Below are 16,153 nucleotides of genomic sequence, written 5' to 3' on the forward strand. Positions count from 1 at the left end.
AGCCTTAAAGTGTTGTATTTTTACATAGGGATGGATATTTGTATACTTAAAATCTCAGAAATAGCAAACTCTGCTCAAATCGTGAGGCACCTACGTCAAAACCTAGTACAGGGTTTTAATATAGTTGAGCTTGTTCCGAAATTTCCAAAGGAATGGCTGCTGAGTGTCCTCAGGGGAGCATGTGTGGAGGGGGTGGGAGGGAGGAGTGGAATAAGAGATCGAAGCATAAGGATCTTGTGGCACTAAGAACAAATTTCGAAAAACAATCAGAAATCAAAATCCTCGACCCTATCCCCCAGACATAAGCCCCGAGTGGCACAGGAAAATAACCTTCAGAGGGTCTGTCCACGCAAGGGGAATGAATTTTGTTTCTGCTCTGCTGTTAATTAATTAAAACAGTCCCTGGAAATTCCTTCCTCTCTTCCTTCCTGTAACAGGCAGTGTTACAAAGGGATGCTTTGGGTCGGTGATCAGATGAACTCCTGGCTGCTGCAGAACTTTCCAAGGCTCAGCGATGCCGCAAAGGGACAAAAGAGGCACATAGATGCAAAGGGACACACACCTCAGTGAACAGACCTTGGCTTGGGAGAAGAAAAGAAAAAATGAAACAGAAGGGAAAACTTAAGCATAGTGTTTTTAAATCTATTTTTGTGTTTTCAGTTTTGCCTTTCCTGTCTCCGTCTTTGAAGTCTAGGACTTGGCAGGTAGCTGAAAAAGCAAAAGTGCAGCAGTTCCTCCTGTTTATTCATTGCCTTTTTTTTTTTTTTTTTTTTTTCCTGGAAGCAGAGACTCAAGTCAGAGGGGCCATCAACACTGAGAAGGCTTACAATGAAACGGATGTGGTCATAAGCAAACACTGCCCTTGGGGTCAGCTTGGGTTCCTCTCTTTCCCTCACAGCCCATGTGCTATCCATCAGCAAACTTGGTACCTCCACCTCCAACATATTTCAGAAGCTGTCCCCTTTCTTTCCCCCCCTCCCAGGCCCAGCAACCATCCTGCTGGTCTACTCCCCAGTCTCCCTTCCCACCTTGACCTCTCTGTCTCCCAGGCTGGTCTCATGCTAGTATCCTTAGTGATCAATCAGATCATGTCACTTCTCTGGGCAAAATCCTGCAGTGGGTCCCCAGGTCAAAGGGAAAGCCAAGATCATTACAAGGACCTGTAAGGGGGGGTGGGGTTAGCCACTTAGGCTGCTCTGTCTCATCTTTCCCTGTCTCTGAGCTCACTCTGCTCCAGCCATTCTGGTTCCCTTGTTGTCCACCTCAGAGCCATGGCATTGACTGGTCCCTCTACCTGGAATATTCTTTCCCTAGAGATCCACTGTTTACTCTCTCAGCTCCTTCGAGTATTTGTTCAAATGTTACCTTCTCACTGAGGCTTCTCTGAGGAGCCTATTTAAAATTGCAGCTCCTCTCTCTCCCGTATTTCCTATCCGCAGCTTGTTCTCTCTAACCTTCACCACCATCTGATATACTGCATCATCATTAGTCTTGATTATCTGTTGCTCTCCGTTAGGAGCTAAGCTCTGTGAAGGAAGGGATTTCCATGGGTCTTGTTCTCTGTGGTGTCCTCAGAGCCCCATAGGGCTTGATAAATCCTTGTGTTTGGGTTTCCAGGCATGTAGATGAGGTAGTCACTCCTTAGGAGGCTTCTTGGTGGCTAATGACCAAAGTAAATCCTTTCACGTCTACCCAAACCCAACGCCCCATTGGGGCCAAGTCTACCTGTGGAATCCCAGGAACTTCTGAGGTAAGTAGGAGAGAATGGGGTGGCTAGGTGTTCACAGCTCAGAGATGGGAGACAGGGGCATGTCAGTCATCCCCATTCTGCATATTGTGGGGACCAACAAGATGGGTGGTGACAGGGACCTTTGTGACACAGAGGAGGTACAGAGAGCACAGTAGAGGGCAGAGAAGGGAAATCAGGGCTTTGGTTCCTCCCTCTTTAGTAAGCTATTTCTCATCAAGGCCTAACTGAAGGCCCAACCTGAAGGTTTCTCAAATGGTACCCATACCCCTCCTTCCCAAGTGGAAATCCATCACTCCAATGGCAAATTGATTATACCTCATCACAGCCCTGATTCCAGTTTGCTGCCCACATGTCTGCTTTCTCTCAGACAGCAGGCTTCTCTGGGGGCACAGACCTTCTCTCGTCATCTTGTGTTCCTCAACAAGCATCTTAGCATAGTGCTTGGCACATGGGTACCCACTGAATTCCAGTGAAGTTCTCCCTAGGTCAACTTTCTTCGGAAGTGTGAGCTTTGCTTTCAAGTGGGTGCAAGTCACAAACAATCTTCTACTCTGCAAATATTAACCAAACCTGTGCTGGGTACCAGGCAGTGTTTAGTGAACACGATCTATCTAGCTGGTGCCCTGTAGAGTCACAGCTGAGAGCCAGAGAGACAAAAAACAAGGACTTAAGATTCATGATGGTGGGGGCCTTCTCTGAAGGGTATGGAAACTCACAGAAGAGTGAAGGTTCCAAGATACAAGATACCACTTAGCAGCTTGAAGGAATAAACTCCTTTTCATTCTATAAACTGTCCTCATGGGGCAGCTTATTCATCTAATAGGATCTGGCCTGACTTTTATTGTTTTGTTGTTGTTGTTTTAAGTAAGCTCTATGCCCCAAATGGGACTTGAACTCACAATCCTGAGATCAAGAGTCATATACTGTACTGACTGAGCCAGGCAGGTGCCCCCTGATTTTTATTCTTAAAAGGAAAACATTGCAAAAATTTTTGCCTTAAGCAAAAATCCCAAGAACATAGTTTACTTATTCTTATACTTATTTTTGAAGTACAATCTCTAAATTATTTTTTTTCTGATTTTTGTGAAGCATCGTGTAAACCAATTATGACTACATTGATATTAATGGAAATTAAACCAGTACTGTAATATTTTGTAAAATGTCTTCAGTCAATATTCTGTAAATGAACCATATAATAAAGGTAATCAACCTAATTTAATTGTATTTGTATAGACATAATCAGAAGACTAGTTTTCTCTAATTAATGAGAATATATACATAATTGTATCGCAACTGGTGGCCATCCCAGAATGAAATGAAGCGGCCAGATTTCCTTATTGAGGCTTTAAAAAATAATTTTCTATAAGAATGACCTTTAGAATCACCCGTAAAGAGTGGATCTGTCCGCATGTGAATTGATTCTGTATCATGTCCCTGTCACTGGTCAGGGTCACCTTCTCATTGGACATGTGGAGTGCTTTCATAAATATTTTGGAAGACTTCCAATGCTTTTCAAAAGTTGATATCTCACAGATTGATACTTTATTCCAATTTCTTGCCCCTGCAGGGAGTTTGCCTACTCACTCATGGTGAATCTCCAGTCCTTCCTTTTCCTTCAGCATACAGTCCTGGTTAAGGCTCTCCCCCGGGAACCTTTCTCTTGACTTTAGAGTCAATTGAGTCAAGAGTCTGGCACTGCCCTCTCTCGCCTGCCCTCTGCAGCCAAGCCTCTAGAAAGGTCCGCCTATGCTGGTGCTTTGTTGGGAACCCTTAGGGCTCCTTCGTTCACTTCTGCACTCTGCATCACGCCTTTGGCTGCATCGCTCCACTGAACCCGTCCTGGGCCACTCTTTGCCTCCACATGCCTGGGTCTCTCAGTGCATCTGATATTCTTCAGCCCTGTCCTCGAAGTCCAATCTGATTTTCCAGGACTCCTGTGAGTGAGCCTTGAGCTACTATTCCCCAGGCTCCCTCCCCCTTATCCCCCACATTCTTCCAAAGAATCCGGCGGACCTCCACCTGAATATCGGTGATTTCCAAATCAAATCTCTGGCTCTGATCCTCTTATCCAAAGGACTTCTGAACACTTCACTCAGAAAGTCCCTCCAACAGTTAAACGCAGCCTGCGCCCCACTTCCACACATCACCTTCTACCTGGGAATGCGCCCATCTCCTTGCATTTTCTGTTGGTGATTTCCTCACTCCCAGTGTTTTCCAGCCATCTTAGAGATCCCTCTCATGCCCCATGCTCAATGAGTTGCCAGCTCCTTCTGAGTCTACCTTTGAACACCTTAGGTCCAACATTTCCTGCCTGGATATTGATTACAATCTCTTAGCTGGTCTCCCAGTTTTTAAGTTATGCTTCTTGTGGCTTGGAATGCTCCACACTTGTTATTTGCTTGTCTTACTCCTTTTTAAGAATGATTTAAAGCACCTCATCTTTCAGGAAGCTTTCCTTGAGTTCCTTTCCTGGACTGGCAAGGCACCTCTCATACCCGTCCTACCATACCTGTTATCACAGACCCTTGGAGGCATTTTACTGACCTCTCTCCAGCGAACCGGGGGCCCCTCAAGGATAGGGATGCCATTTCTCATCCACTCCCCAGTGCCTACTTCTTAGGTTGGTTCTTTGTAAATGTTTATGAACCTTAGTACAAATGACAAAGGGAGTGTGTGTGTGTGTGTGTGTGTGTGTGGCGCTTACAGTGCTTGCTGTATGGAAATCTATTCATTGTTTATGTTCCTTCTGGGGGCAGAGAAACAAAGAAGGACCAGAAGAACAGTGTACAAAACTCACCCGGCATTCTAGGTTAATGGGGTGATTAAGCCTCTAAAGTCTAATAGTGTTTACAGTTAATATTTCTCTATTTTGAAGCTCCTTAAAAAAATATATATATATATATATATATATATAATCTAACTAGGTTCAGGCAAAACTGGAATTTTACAAACCGAAAAGCTTGTAGCGGGGATCACTGGCCGAATACAGTGTTTCGGGAAAAGAGCCAATTTGCTGACCTTAGCCGAGGTTGACACTGCTGGAAAGCTAATATTCTCTATCATTTTAGGTCACCTGCTTTATTATTTTAGGAACTTAATTTTCTGTAAATTTCTGCCTCAGAGACAGAGATACAAATGGCTCTCACACACACAATTCTCAGAGGGGTTTCTCTGATCTCAGCTTTGGAGTTCTGAGCTGGGTAGGGGTTGCCAGATGGAAGGTTTGAATGCCTTCCTCTTGTTCCCATCCTTAGCACCCTGCGGATATCTAAGAGATAAATGACTAAAAAAATCACTTTACTAGGACAGGCCTCAGATCTCAAGACTTGCCAACATCCAGCCCCGCTGCCACCTGAGGCGTGCAAAAGATCTCTTCGGGAGTCACTTTTCAAAGCCGCTATCTTGGGTGCGTCTCTGCACCCAAGATTGTGACATGAATGGATGATTTGGGCAAGGTTTTGATTTGCTCACAGTACCTGACAAAGAGGCGGGTGCAGTAAATGTGTATTGAATGGTTACTCTGACTTGTATATAAAAAACCGAACTTGAACAGTTCTTTCTCACAAGGAGCCTAGATATTACCCAATTATTTATTTTGACTTTAGGTTTGGCTGACATTCATTCAGAAGCAGCCCCTAGATCATGTACGTTTATCATCTCCTGTCACCTGGATTTCATGTGTCTGAGAATTGTCAATTACTTTGACTCCCTACTTCCTAGTTTCTTGAATCCTCGATGTTACGTTGTAAACTGGTGCCTGTAATTTCATTTGGAAGCACTGGTTTGCAACAGAAGTGCTGACACATGCTGAGCATTCTTAACTAACTGTTCCTGAGGGCTTAGTGGTCCATGACTAAAATGAGATGATTCAGTTCATTTCAGATTTAATCAAAAGAGAAACTTACCATGCTTAATTGAACATGCCAGCCTCCTGGTATTACCGATTCCCTTTTTTTTTTTTTTTTTAAGAGAAAGCTTCATGGGGGTGGGAAATTATATCATTAACTTATAATAATAGTGTCTGAGTTTGACTAACAAAAGCAACTTAACATTTGCAGCTCTAGGGATGTCAGAAATAGACAAAAAGCAGCATCCACAATTTGCCTTCTGCTGCAACTTAACACCTTCTACATATGCAATGTGGCAAAATCTGCCTTTACTTGCCAGGTCCAATCTTTCTGCTTTTACTGCTCAACAGTTTAGACCATGAAAATAAGATGCAATGAAGTTTGAAAAACCGGATGTATTCTAATTAGACTTCCTTGGTCCTGGTTTTCAGGAAGACCCACACAGCTGGTTTGGTCTTTCTGACAGATCTGATAACGGTTACTAGCTGTTTAGTCTGATTACACACATTCACTAGGCTGCTGTCTTCCTAAGATCCAGCCCCAGGGAGATACTTGCAAGAATACATCTCTAAAAAAGTAATGTGGTTAATAACTGGTAAGTCAGTACATTTTTGGGAGGGAGGGGGTAAGGCTCAGCCTTGCAGAGAGTATCTGGCCAAGTGCCTCGAAAAATCCTCTGGTTATGAAAAGTTGGACTGAATGAGTTAAACCATAAACTTGGAATGAATGAAACATAACATGGTATTGGAAATGGTGTCTGTGCACAACGGGGGCTCCCCACTTTGGTAACGGAAAGGAAGAAAGTTAACTCGCAGTGTACTTCTCAGACATCCTCAGGGCTGTCAACAGCCCTGTGGTAAGAAGGGTGCATGCTGCGGTGGAAATTGGATATTCTGTGCAGGAGGAATAGCCTTGTCATGTAATTTACAGAGGAAAGACTTCCACTGTAACTGTACCCTGCCTTTAGCTCACCTTGGGTAAAAAAAAAATAAAAAAATTCGGGTTTCTACAACAAGTAAAGTAGAAGGTAGTTATAATACCAACGTTGATCTGCTTTGTACGGAAGTCAGCTATGAATCAGTGTTCAAAGGACTTAGTTAAATTCAGAGGAGGGTCTCTCGTTCCCTGTTGGTGGTCAGACTGGTGCAATTGCTCTGGAGGACAACTGGGCATTATCTTTCACAATTTGAAATGTGTTTGAAATGTGTTTATGTTTTCATCTGGTATTTCTATTTCTAGGGACTTATTTTATATGTATACATTCCCCGCTCAGTAGAGTTTGCTCTATGGGCAAAGAAGATGCTCATGTCATGTTCTAATAACTGGATAAATCCACGAAAAATGGAAATATTGTGAATGTCCATCAATAGGGGACTGATGGAAGAGCCAAGCAGTGGAATACTACGCAGCTACCAAAAGGAATGAGGGCAGTGCTGATATGGAAAGGTCTCCGCTCTATGCTGATAACCAAAAGCCAGGTAGAGAGAGCAGCATATAGAAGAAAAGAGCCTATGTTAGAAAACCAGTAAGAGTGGTTAACTCTAAGGGATGAGTGGAATCTGGAGTAAAAGGAAAACTCCCCTGTATTGCCTTTCCTTATGTAGTGTTTGCTTTTACCTCTGTGTGCATGTAATGTTTTTATCATAAAAAGGGATAATTAAAATTACTTTGCAGTTATACTCTCTACTGTGCTAAAGGTTCGTATCCGCAACTCAAAGGGAAGATAGCTGTTGTTCTTTTAAAGGTCTATTTCACAGAAACAATGTAATGTCCTATTTGCTATAAATGTAGCCACATTAATCAAACAGTTTATCTCTGAACTGGATCAAAGAATACACAGGCCTTCTATTTCAGAAGCTGTGTCCCAGGAGCCTACCTACCCACTGTCCTGGTAGCAGCTTAACCGAGATGGAGGATCAAGTTTTCAAAAGATTTAATCTTAAAAGTAGACTCGAAACCAATGTCTGCCATCACATTTAGTAAAAGGCACCAGGACAGAATCTCGGACATGGGATGGGAAGGGGCATCAGGATGTCCATGATCTGAACACTCTTCTGACGGAGGTTTCCTTGGTTTCTCCAGCAGAGGGCGCCTCACTGCCTTTTGCGGCAGCTCACTGCATCGTTGGCCCTGTCCTTAGGAAAAGTCTTCCCGTGCTGGGCGGAACCCTCTCTCTCTGCATTGAGGAGGGCTTCTTCCTTAACCTTTCTCATCCCCATCTAGACTTAAGGGGTCCCCCAGACCTCCCTTCTCCTGGAAAGATAGACCCTACTTTATCACTGCAAACTGTCCGAGGGGCCAATCCCAACTTAGAACTGCTAGCACATTGGTAAGTTGTTCCCCTTCCATCCCACAGCCCCGTTTAACTCAGCAGAGCCTCTGGGGCGTCTAACAATATCCAGAACCCCCTCATCTCTGTGTGAAAATGCCTGACCTGACTCAGTCTCCCACCTCTGCCACCAGTAAGCCTGTCTCCACGTCCTTCACCTCTGCTCTGAATACTCTTTGCCTTTCTCTTTCAAATGAAATTTGGCTGTTTCCTGAAGGTCTGTCATGGCCCTTGAAAGGGGCAGCTGCTTGTCTCTCCAAATGCCCCACATTCCACCCTCCTTCCTCACTACTTCTAGACCATTTCTCCTTCCTCCTTCGAAGCGTAAGCCACCAGTGCCGCCTCCATTGCAGCTGACTTCCTCATCCCCCCTCCCTCATTCCTGAAGCATCAGAGTGCAATTCCCTATTGACTTACACAATGGCTGCTGTCACCAGCCTTGGTGATTTATCGGTAAGCCCTGCAACGCTTGGCTCCTCACCTGGTCACCTCCAGCTTCTCTTCCCTTCAGCTCACCTTATTCCTCTGCTCCTACTGCTCAACCCTAAACTTCATCATTGGCAATAACCACCCCACTTCCAAACTCCCGATCTGAAGCATCTAATTTTGTGTTCCCCACTCTCACCTTTGTGCTACAACAATTCTCTGAGTTCATTGGTCAATTCACTTAGGCTATCACCTTTTCATTGCCTTCTTGAATTCCTTGGATTCTGGGATGCAATTCTCTCCTGGGTTTCTGCCCAACCCAGTCTTCTTTGCTGGTGTCCCCCTTCTTCCCAGACTCTAAACTTTGGAGTTCCCGGGATCAACCTTGATCTCCTCTTCCCTATTGATTAATTAGGTATTCTTACCAGTTCTGTGGCTGTAAGAACAACTATAGTATGATTCCCAAATCTGCATCCACAGCTTTGACCTTTCTACCAAGATCCAGACTCCATTTCCACTACTTCCCCCACATCTCCATTTGGATGTCTCATAGGCATCTCAGATTTTACATGAGTTCTCAACAACGCTCCTAGAGCTTGCTCTGTTCTCCATCCTCCCCATAAAATATACAAAAATGATATTTTTTTTTTTGTGGAAAGAATGCATGTTGCCTATCTGATATCAATTCCCTTTCCTCTTTTAAATGATAGAATACCTAAATTATTTGGGACATCAAATCACCTGGTTTAATAAAATATTTCCAGGCTTCCTTGAAACCAGGGGTAGGCATGTAACTGAGTTGTGGGCAGTTTTACTGGGAGGGTCTAAAGGGGAGTCTCCTTAAAAAGAAGACAAAACGGCTGGGGAAAATCACGTTGGCTCTTCCTCCTTCCTGGAATATAGGTGTAATGGCTGGAGCTCTAGCAGCAGCCATCTTGGACCATGAGGTGCCCTGAGGTTGAAAGTCATATGTTAGGATTACGGAGCAGAAGATGGAAGAAGCCCGAGGCTTGGATTATTGTAGAGCTTCCTATCTGCCAGGCACAGCCTGCCTCTGGACCTCATATATTTGAGAGAGGAATTAACATCCGTCTGACCAAAGCCACTGTTAATTTGGATTTTCTACTATATATAGCTGAACCTATCCAGTCTGATATACGAGTGTATATAACACTGTCTTATCCGTTTAGGCAAGGATTAAAATATAATGTGAAGGCCAGAGAAAACACCAAAGACCTGTGGCTGGACTACATTTTCAGAGGCTACATCTTGGGCAGTGGAAAACACTGTTAAATGGCATTTCAAAATTCAATTTCTCCTTGAAAACGAACTGAATTATTTCACTGCAATTAAGAACATCAAATAACTGGCTAGACTATGTGACCTTAAGGTGCTTTTGTTTCTTTGAGATAATGGGGGCTTTCAAAACTCAGCCGCATGCCTAATTTAGGACCCCATGATTCAGGTGAGACATTAGTTTCTCAGCTTGGTAAAGGGCCTCTTGGTTGCCATGAGCAGTACCCTTAATTTCATTAAGGAGAAGGTCACTGTAATTTTTGCCCTTGACATTGCAACAACTTTTAATATCTTTTTCCTTATGCAAATGAACAAAGACTTTTTAAATGATAGAGAAATTCTTTTTCATGGAAATGGGTATTTGTAGATGACAATGAGTTTAGGACAGTATACTACAGGTAGATTTCCCCATACACTGCTTCTTTGTAAAATATTAGTCAGGACTTCTGTCTACCTACCCATCGATACATCTCTATGAATGCTTATTTCCAAAGAGTAAAAATTCATATTTCTATATAATGTGATTGGTAGAAAGGTCTTTTCTCTTTTCAGTTCATCTGTTCTGTCACATAAGTTTGTTTTCTTTTGAACAAGCTTTCTACATTTTCATTTAGAGTAATTTTAGTAAGGAAGTCAAGTTCCATTTATTGAGGCTATTCCAGAATGAGAATGGTATGTAATTTGGGTATTTGCAGATGAGAAACAAACTATGGGTTATTAGCTTTAAGTAAAAATAAAAAATCACCCTTCCAAGAATATGCAGTCTTACTGCACGAGAAGATAAGAGGATGGCCACCCATGTAGAGGGATCTGAGGTCATCAAAAGACCACTTCTAGAGTAATTTGTTCATATCCCTGGAAATATCTTGTTAAATAAATAGAAGGAAATACAGTCCTTGGGAGGAGTAAGGCTTACTAATCTAGCAAGTCTAGCAATATATGTCAATCAGAGAGGGTGCTCCGTCACTAGAGTGACGGGACCACACCTAGTCCCACAGCTAAATACTTCGCTTTTCTGAGTCTTAGTTTCCTCATCTAATATAATACATCTTTGGGCTTTGGCTTCCTTATCTTCAATAAAATCCACCTTGTGTGGTCACTGTAAGGATTTAAATGACATACAATATATAAAGCCCGCAGCACTGCCCCTGGCAGGTGGGAGGCACCCAGTGAAGGCTGGTGTACGCCCATTCTTTGATACCTTTTTCAGCCTTGAGGTCAGAACTTCCACTCCTCCTTCCCAATATTGACTGGTCCTTGGGGCCCAGTTCACTTTCTCTACTAGTCTTCCCCTCAGGTTGAAGGCCATACTTCCTCTTTCTGTGTAGCCTGTGATCCTCTTCCAAATACCTATGGGACTCACCACTTCCTTCTTGGTGACTCGTGGTTCCTGTGTTTTATTTCTCTCCCTGTCTATAAGTTCTGTGGGGGCAAATTGCTCAGCTTTTAATCTCATATTTCCCTAGACCACCTGGCAAAATAACTTGCAGATAGCAGGTGCTTAAAATCATGAGCTGAATATGTGCAGGACAATTCTATTGAAGAAATCATCACTCAATTCCTCTTAAGAGAGGGTGGCCTAGAGAATCCATCTATCCATTTGCTCCACTTGAGGGGGAAAGGAAAAAACCAAACCAAACCAAACCAAACCAAACCAGGGCTTTATTTAAATTAGCTGACTTCACATCCCATCCAGAGAATTTTCTGGAAAGGGTGAAAAAGGTTGACGAGTTGTCTGGGCAATTACAATAAAGCCCTGCTTAAGAGCTAGTTGCATCTTGAAAACAGTGGAAAGAGATGCTTAACACGGAGCAGGGATTTCCTGAAAGCCAGCTAACCCACGGTTATGGCCCTGAACATCTTTATCTGTAGGACACATCTTTCAGTTGTATGATGGAAGAGGCTCCAGTCATGACTTTCGGTGGGAGGGGAGGGGCCCTCGAGGGTTTGAAGAAGTCACATGTGGCTGTGGCCTGGCTTTGAGCCTTTTAGGCAGAATCCCAGAATTAGGAATAAACCGGGCTTGGCCTGTCATGGAGGCGGCTGCTGGAGGGTGGGAACTGATGTGGCTAGGGGAAGACTTCCAGTTCCAAAGTATCTTTTCTGCGAGTAACCATGATTTAAAATTTTAAAATGCTGCCTTCGCTGTGACTCGCTATTATTCTACAACGGATGAATGTTCAGCTAGGAACGGAACACATAGGGATAGGCAAGAAGGGAGAGGAGAGGGAAGTATAAGAAATGTGACAGGGTGCCCACGGGGGACTCCTAAACACAATTTCCTGGCCTTGCTAAGGGGCAGCCATGATCTTCCTTCCAGACGTGATTCTGACTTTGTGTTCCTGCCTAGAACGCCCAGTTGTTACCACATAGACTCATCGGATTGCAAGTGACATTTGTGCTTCTTCGTGTGATCTTGAACCGTCTGGCTTAGAGGGGCTGAGAAGGAGAGTGGCAACCTTCGCTCAGATGGATGTGGAGAGGGGCAGGAAAGGAGCAGAGCTGGGGGTAGAAGGGGTGTTGAAGGCAACAGGGAGGCAGAAGCCCCCCTGACAATGGGAAGGTACAGGTGGGAGGCAGAGGACAGGAGGGAGTCAGAAAAGAACGTGGAGTCATGACAGGTTGGGAGGAAGCTAACAGACCCACCTTCCCCTGACCCTGAGCCACAAAACAGAGGCTGGGGACTAGCTGGATGCCCAGAGATGCCTTCAAACTCTAGAGTCAGTGAGTCCCAAAGCTTTAGCTTCTCAACCAACCATCCATAAAACTCGGAGGGGGTCTGAAGACACGGAATAATAAATGAGAGCTGGGACAAGAACCTGCCTTTAAGTTCTGAATTGCTCTTTCTAGCCTCTTGGTGGTAGGACGCTCATTCTCACGGTAGCTTTCCATCTCTGGGGCTCTCAGTTCCCCAGGTTCTTGGGAGGGTCCTGGGCCATAAGAGGGTCCAGTATGAGATCCCCATCATGGCCTGCTGCTTTAGAAACCATCACAGTGGTTAACGGAGAGTATATCCTAGTTGTTGTGCTGGAGCTAGAGTCGCGGGGGGAGGCGGAGAAGGAAGGGGCTTTCTTTTACCAAGGCTTGTCAGATGTTCACTTCTTGGAAGCAAAGCAACTAGGAGATCTTTGGCAAGCTAAGGCAATTTAGAAATACTAGAAGCTGAAAACAGGATATGCAACGCCTTTGGGAGTTTCTCTCATGTTGAAAGACAAAATTAGCTGATTCTCCTTCTAGGCTACCTTTGGATTACTTTTCAGAATCTAGTGTAAAAATCACATGGAAGCCCCAAATGTTTTTATAACTTCCAAATATTGTTTCTTATTCACAAGGTGGAGGTATGTGTAGGGTGAAATGGGGCGATTGGAGAACTGCCTTCACAAGAAAGTAGGATTTTCAAATCGCTGTTCCATGGTGAACTTGTTTCAAGAGAAGTGATTTTCACTGGGTCAAGACAGTGCTGTGGGATACTGCCTGGATTTCACTAGTAAATTCATTTTAAAATAAATCTCTGCCAGGCTTCATTTACAACTCAGGGGAAATGGTTGAAATGGTACGCTCGGTCTCACAGAGTGTGAACCCCCAGTAAATTCAGGTCCATGGGCCAGAACCGGGGCCCTGGCTTCTCAGAGTAATGCACTTGGACAAGGGCACAGGGGCTGTGGGAGCTGAAGACAGGACCCCACAGTCCTCTGCATTGGAAACAGGTCTCCAGCTGGTTTTGGGTGGAGGAGTTTCTTTGGTTCACTTACTTCTTTGGATAGATGGGAATACCCACCCTCTCGGAAATGCAGGGCTTATTAAAAGAGTGTTGATTGGGTGTGTTTCTGTGTGGTGTTGTGAGCATGTATGGGAAACAATGCTGACCCAGTGGGTGTGTGCTTGTGTTTACGTTGCTGACACCATTTCTCTGAGCGTGTTACACAATTGAGATGGTTTGGATCATCTGAATGGAATAACATGATTACCCATGGTATTGCACGTCTCCAATCCCAAATAAACACGATGGCAAAAACTAGACAAAAATGTGGAAAGAATAAGAAATCACACAATGTCACTGAAGTCATGCAAAGAGGAAAAGAAGATGAAAAAACAAAATGGGCAAGCACCAGACACCATAAATGAAAAAAAAAAAAAAAAGCCAATGCATACAATTCTAAAATCATTCTTACCTTCTTCAGTCATTGTGTCATAATATTTTAGTTTTCCATATGATCCAAGTTCTACAACATCACAGTAAAAGACACAAAGATAAGGAACGAGCTGTAATGCAAGAACTTTGTTTTTACACATTCTTAATTAATCAGATTCAGAGTTATACTGTCAAATTCCGCAATCGTAACTATATAGAGATGTGCAAACATGGGCCCATGTGGCAGACAGCTTTCACGGCCCATTTTCAGAAATCACTTAAAATATATTATTCTCCCGGGGGTAGGATGTGCCCCGCATGACAGAAGAGGACACGGTTATTTTAACATCTGATGAAACAGAGCGCTTGGCAAGAGGACTTCACACCGGATTGAGGCTGGCCCTGTCATTTGTAGAGAGGTGATGCTTTAAGTGAAAGGGTAGAACAAGGACACTGTCTGGGCCCCCTGGGGCTTGCAGCCTGGCATCCCTGGCCAGGCAGCTGGCCGGCCCCAAACTTCATTCCACGGGTCCTCTCCAACAGAACCACTTTCGAGAGATTAAGGAGGTTGCTTGGGAAAACCCAAAATGCAAAACCCAAAATGCTAAACTTCCCTTTCACTTCTAGCTCCTATTTTAGACAGAAAACAGTGAATACCACGAGTACAGCCTGCTGAGAAGAGCTGCAAAATGTGCAGAGTGCTCTGGAAGGAAGAGGGAAGCCCCCTGGCTCAGGGCAGGTGACAGAGCGACGGCTCCCAGACTGAGGTGTTGCCTGCTGCTCTGTGGATGGTGGATGGCGGATGGCGGATGGCGGGGTGGGGGGGGGCGGGAGGCTACCAGCAGCGCCTCCAAGTGCAGGGATCGCCAAAGGGCTGCGAGGTCGCGGACCCCCACAGGCAGAGAGCGCAGTTGGGCTGAGTTAGCTGGGGTTGGGGAGGAGAAGGGGCCGGCATGCACCATGTCTGTTTTCTTCCTTCAATTCTAAAATAGAAACTTTTATTCCTGTTCATCTGAAAATTCCAGATTGTTTCAAGTGACATGGTGAGCGGGTTAAAAATATTTTTCCTGATCATAAGAACACTCTTCCTATAAACCTCAAGAAACTAATTAGACTCGAGAGATACCCCTGTGATTATGTAGAATGCCTTCCTGGCTCATTAACTCGGGAAGCCAGTGAAAATCCACATAGGAACCAACTAATAATTGAGGGGTTTTGGGTGCAAGATGAGGGATCTAGCTTTAAGGACAATAATAAATATTCTTCTCTTTTATATTTATAGTATACATTCTAAATATGTTATGTATATAATGTGTGTGCATACATTATATATGTATTTTTTCCCTTTCGACTAAAATTTTGCTCAAGCTATTTTAACACCCCAATGCAAAATTATGCCTCAAGGAGAAAAAAATCACCTCATCCTTATCTTTCTGCAAAAACCTGCCCACTCTGGTTTTGTTAGATACATGACAAAAGGTGCAAGTACTTCAATAAGAAATTGAATTTTATGTAAATAACAAGAAAGTCTTTTTAACGACTTCTGGGGATTGCCTTCAGTGGAATATAATTTTTTTCTGGGTATTTTAAGAACTGTAGTCTATTATACATAAGACATTGCACAAGCTTGGAATTCTTAAATGATCTAAATACCTTTATAAATATTAAATACATGGTGTTTACACATAATGTAAACATTATGTAAAGCCACACATGGTGGCTTTACACATAATGTATGTACGCACACGTATGTGTGCACGTATGTGAAATCTTACAGCAAGTTCACGAATTATATCAGGCAACTAATTTTTTTGTAGCCTGTGCTCTTCCCCTACTCAGCCTAAGCAGCTGGTATTCTCAACTATTTGCTCAGAAAACAGAAAGTGGGTGGCTCTGGGTTTGCAGAGTAGGGTGAAAACCATTTTCTGTGCAGGAAAGATAGACCACAGCAATCCTTCTAGATCTGTCTTTTTAGACGCACCTTCCCCATAGACACACACCTGTTTTCATGGATCAATTACAAACTGTCAAACATCTGCTTATATTTTTTACCCCTCTCTCTTGGGGATCAGGTATAAAGAAATACAAATACATTCTTCAATTGTTTTATTTTTACGCAGTCGAAATTCAAACCGTCCACGTCTGACAAGGGTCACACATACTGGTGGCTGCTGTGGCAACATCCAGACTGTTTCTTAGCTGCTTCCTTGGGTGAATGGGACAGAGGGATAAGAACTGAATGGAACATACCAAAAATAAGGCTGAAGTGGCGCAAGAGAGGTATTAAGAGTAGTGAAAAGCCAAGTAACAACAGGTGACGTAGCAGCTGGAAGCACAGGGAGGAAGGAGTGCAAGGGAAGGTTATGTTTGCA

General features: G+C 43.8%; 1 protein-coding gene across 2 annotated transcripts in view; it reads right to left on the minus strand.

Moving 5' to 3' along the window:
• SLC24A2 (solute carrier family 24 member 2) overlaps positions 1 to 16,153 on the minus strand; it is a 248,010-nt gene that overhangs the window by 57,946 nt on the left and 173,911 nt on the right. The window contains exon 5 of one of the 2 annotated variants that reach the window (XM_045079663.1): positions 13,822 to 13,872. The exons of the other annotated variant lie outside the window; for it this stretch is intronic. Coding sequence (XP_044935598.1) covers positions 13,822 to 13,872 — 51 coding nt within the window. The remainder of the gene's footprint in view (positions 1 to 13,821; positions 13,873 to 16,153) is intronic. 2 annotated transcript variants of the gene reach the window in all.

Source organism: Mustela putorius, unplaced genomic scaffold (genome assembly GCF_011764305.1).
Source record: "Mustela putorius furo isolate JIRA1106 unplaced genomic scaffold, ASM1176430v1.1 tig00000421_pilon_pilon_pilon, whole genome shotgun sequence".
NCBI classification, from domain to species: Eukaryota; Metazoa; Chordata; class Mammalia; order Carnivora; family Mustelidae; genus Mustela; species Mustela putorius.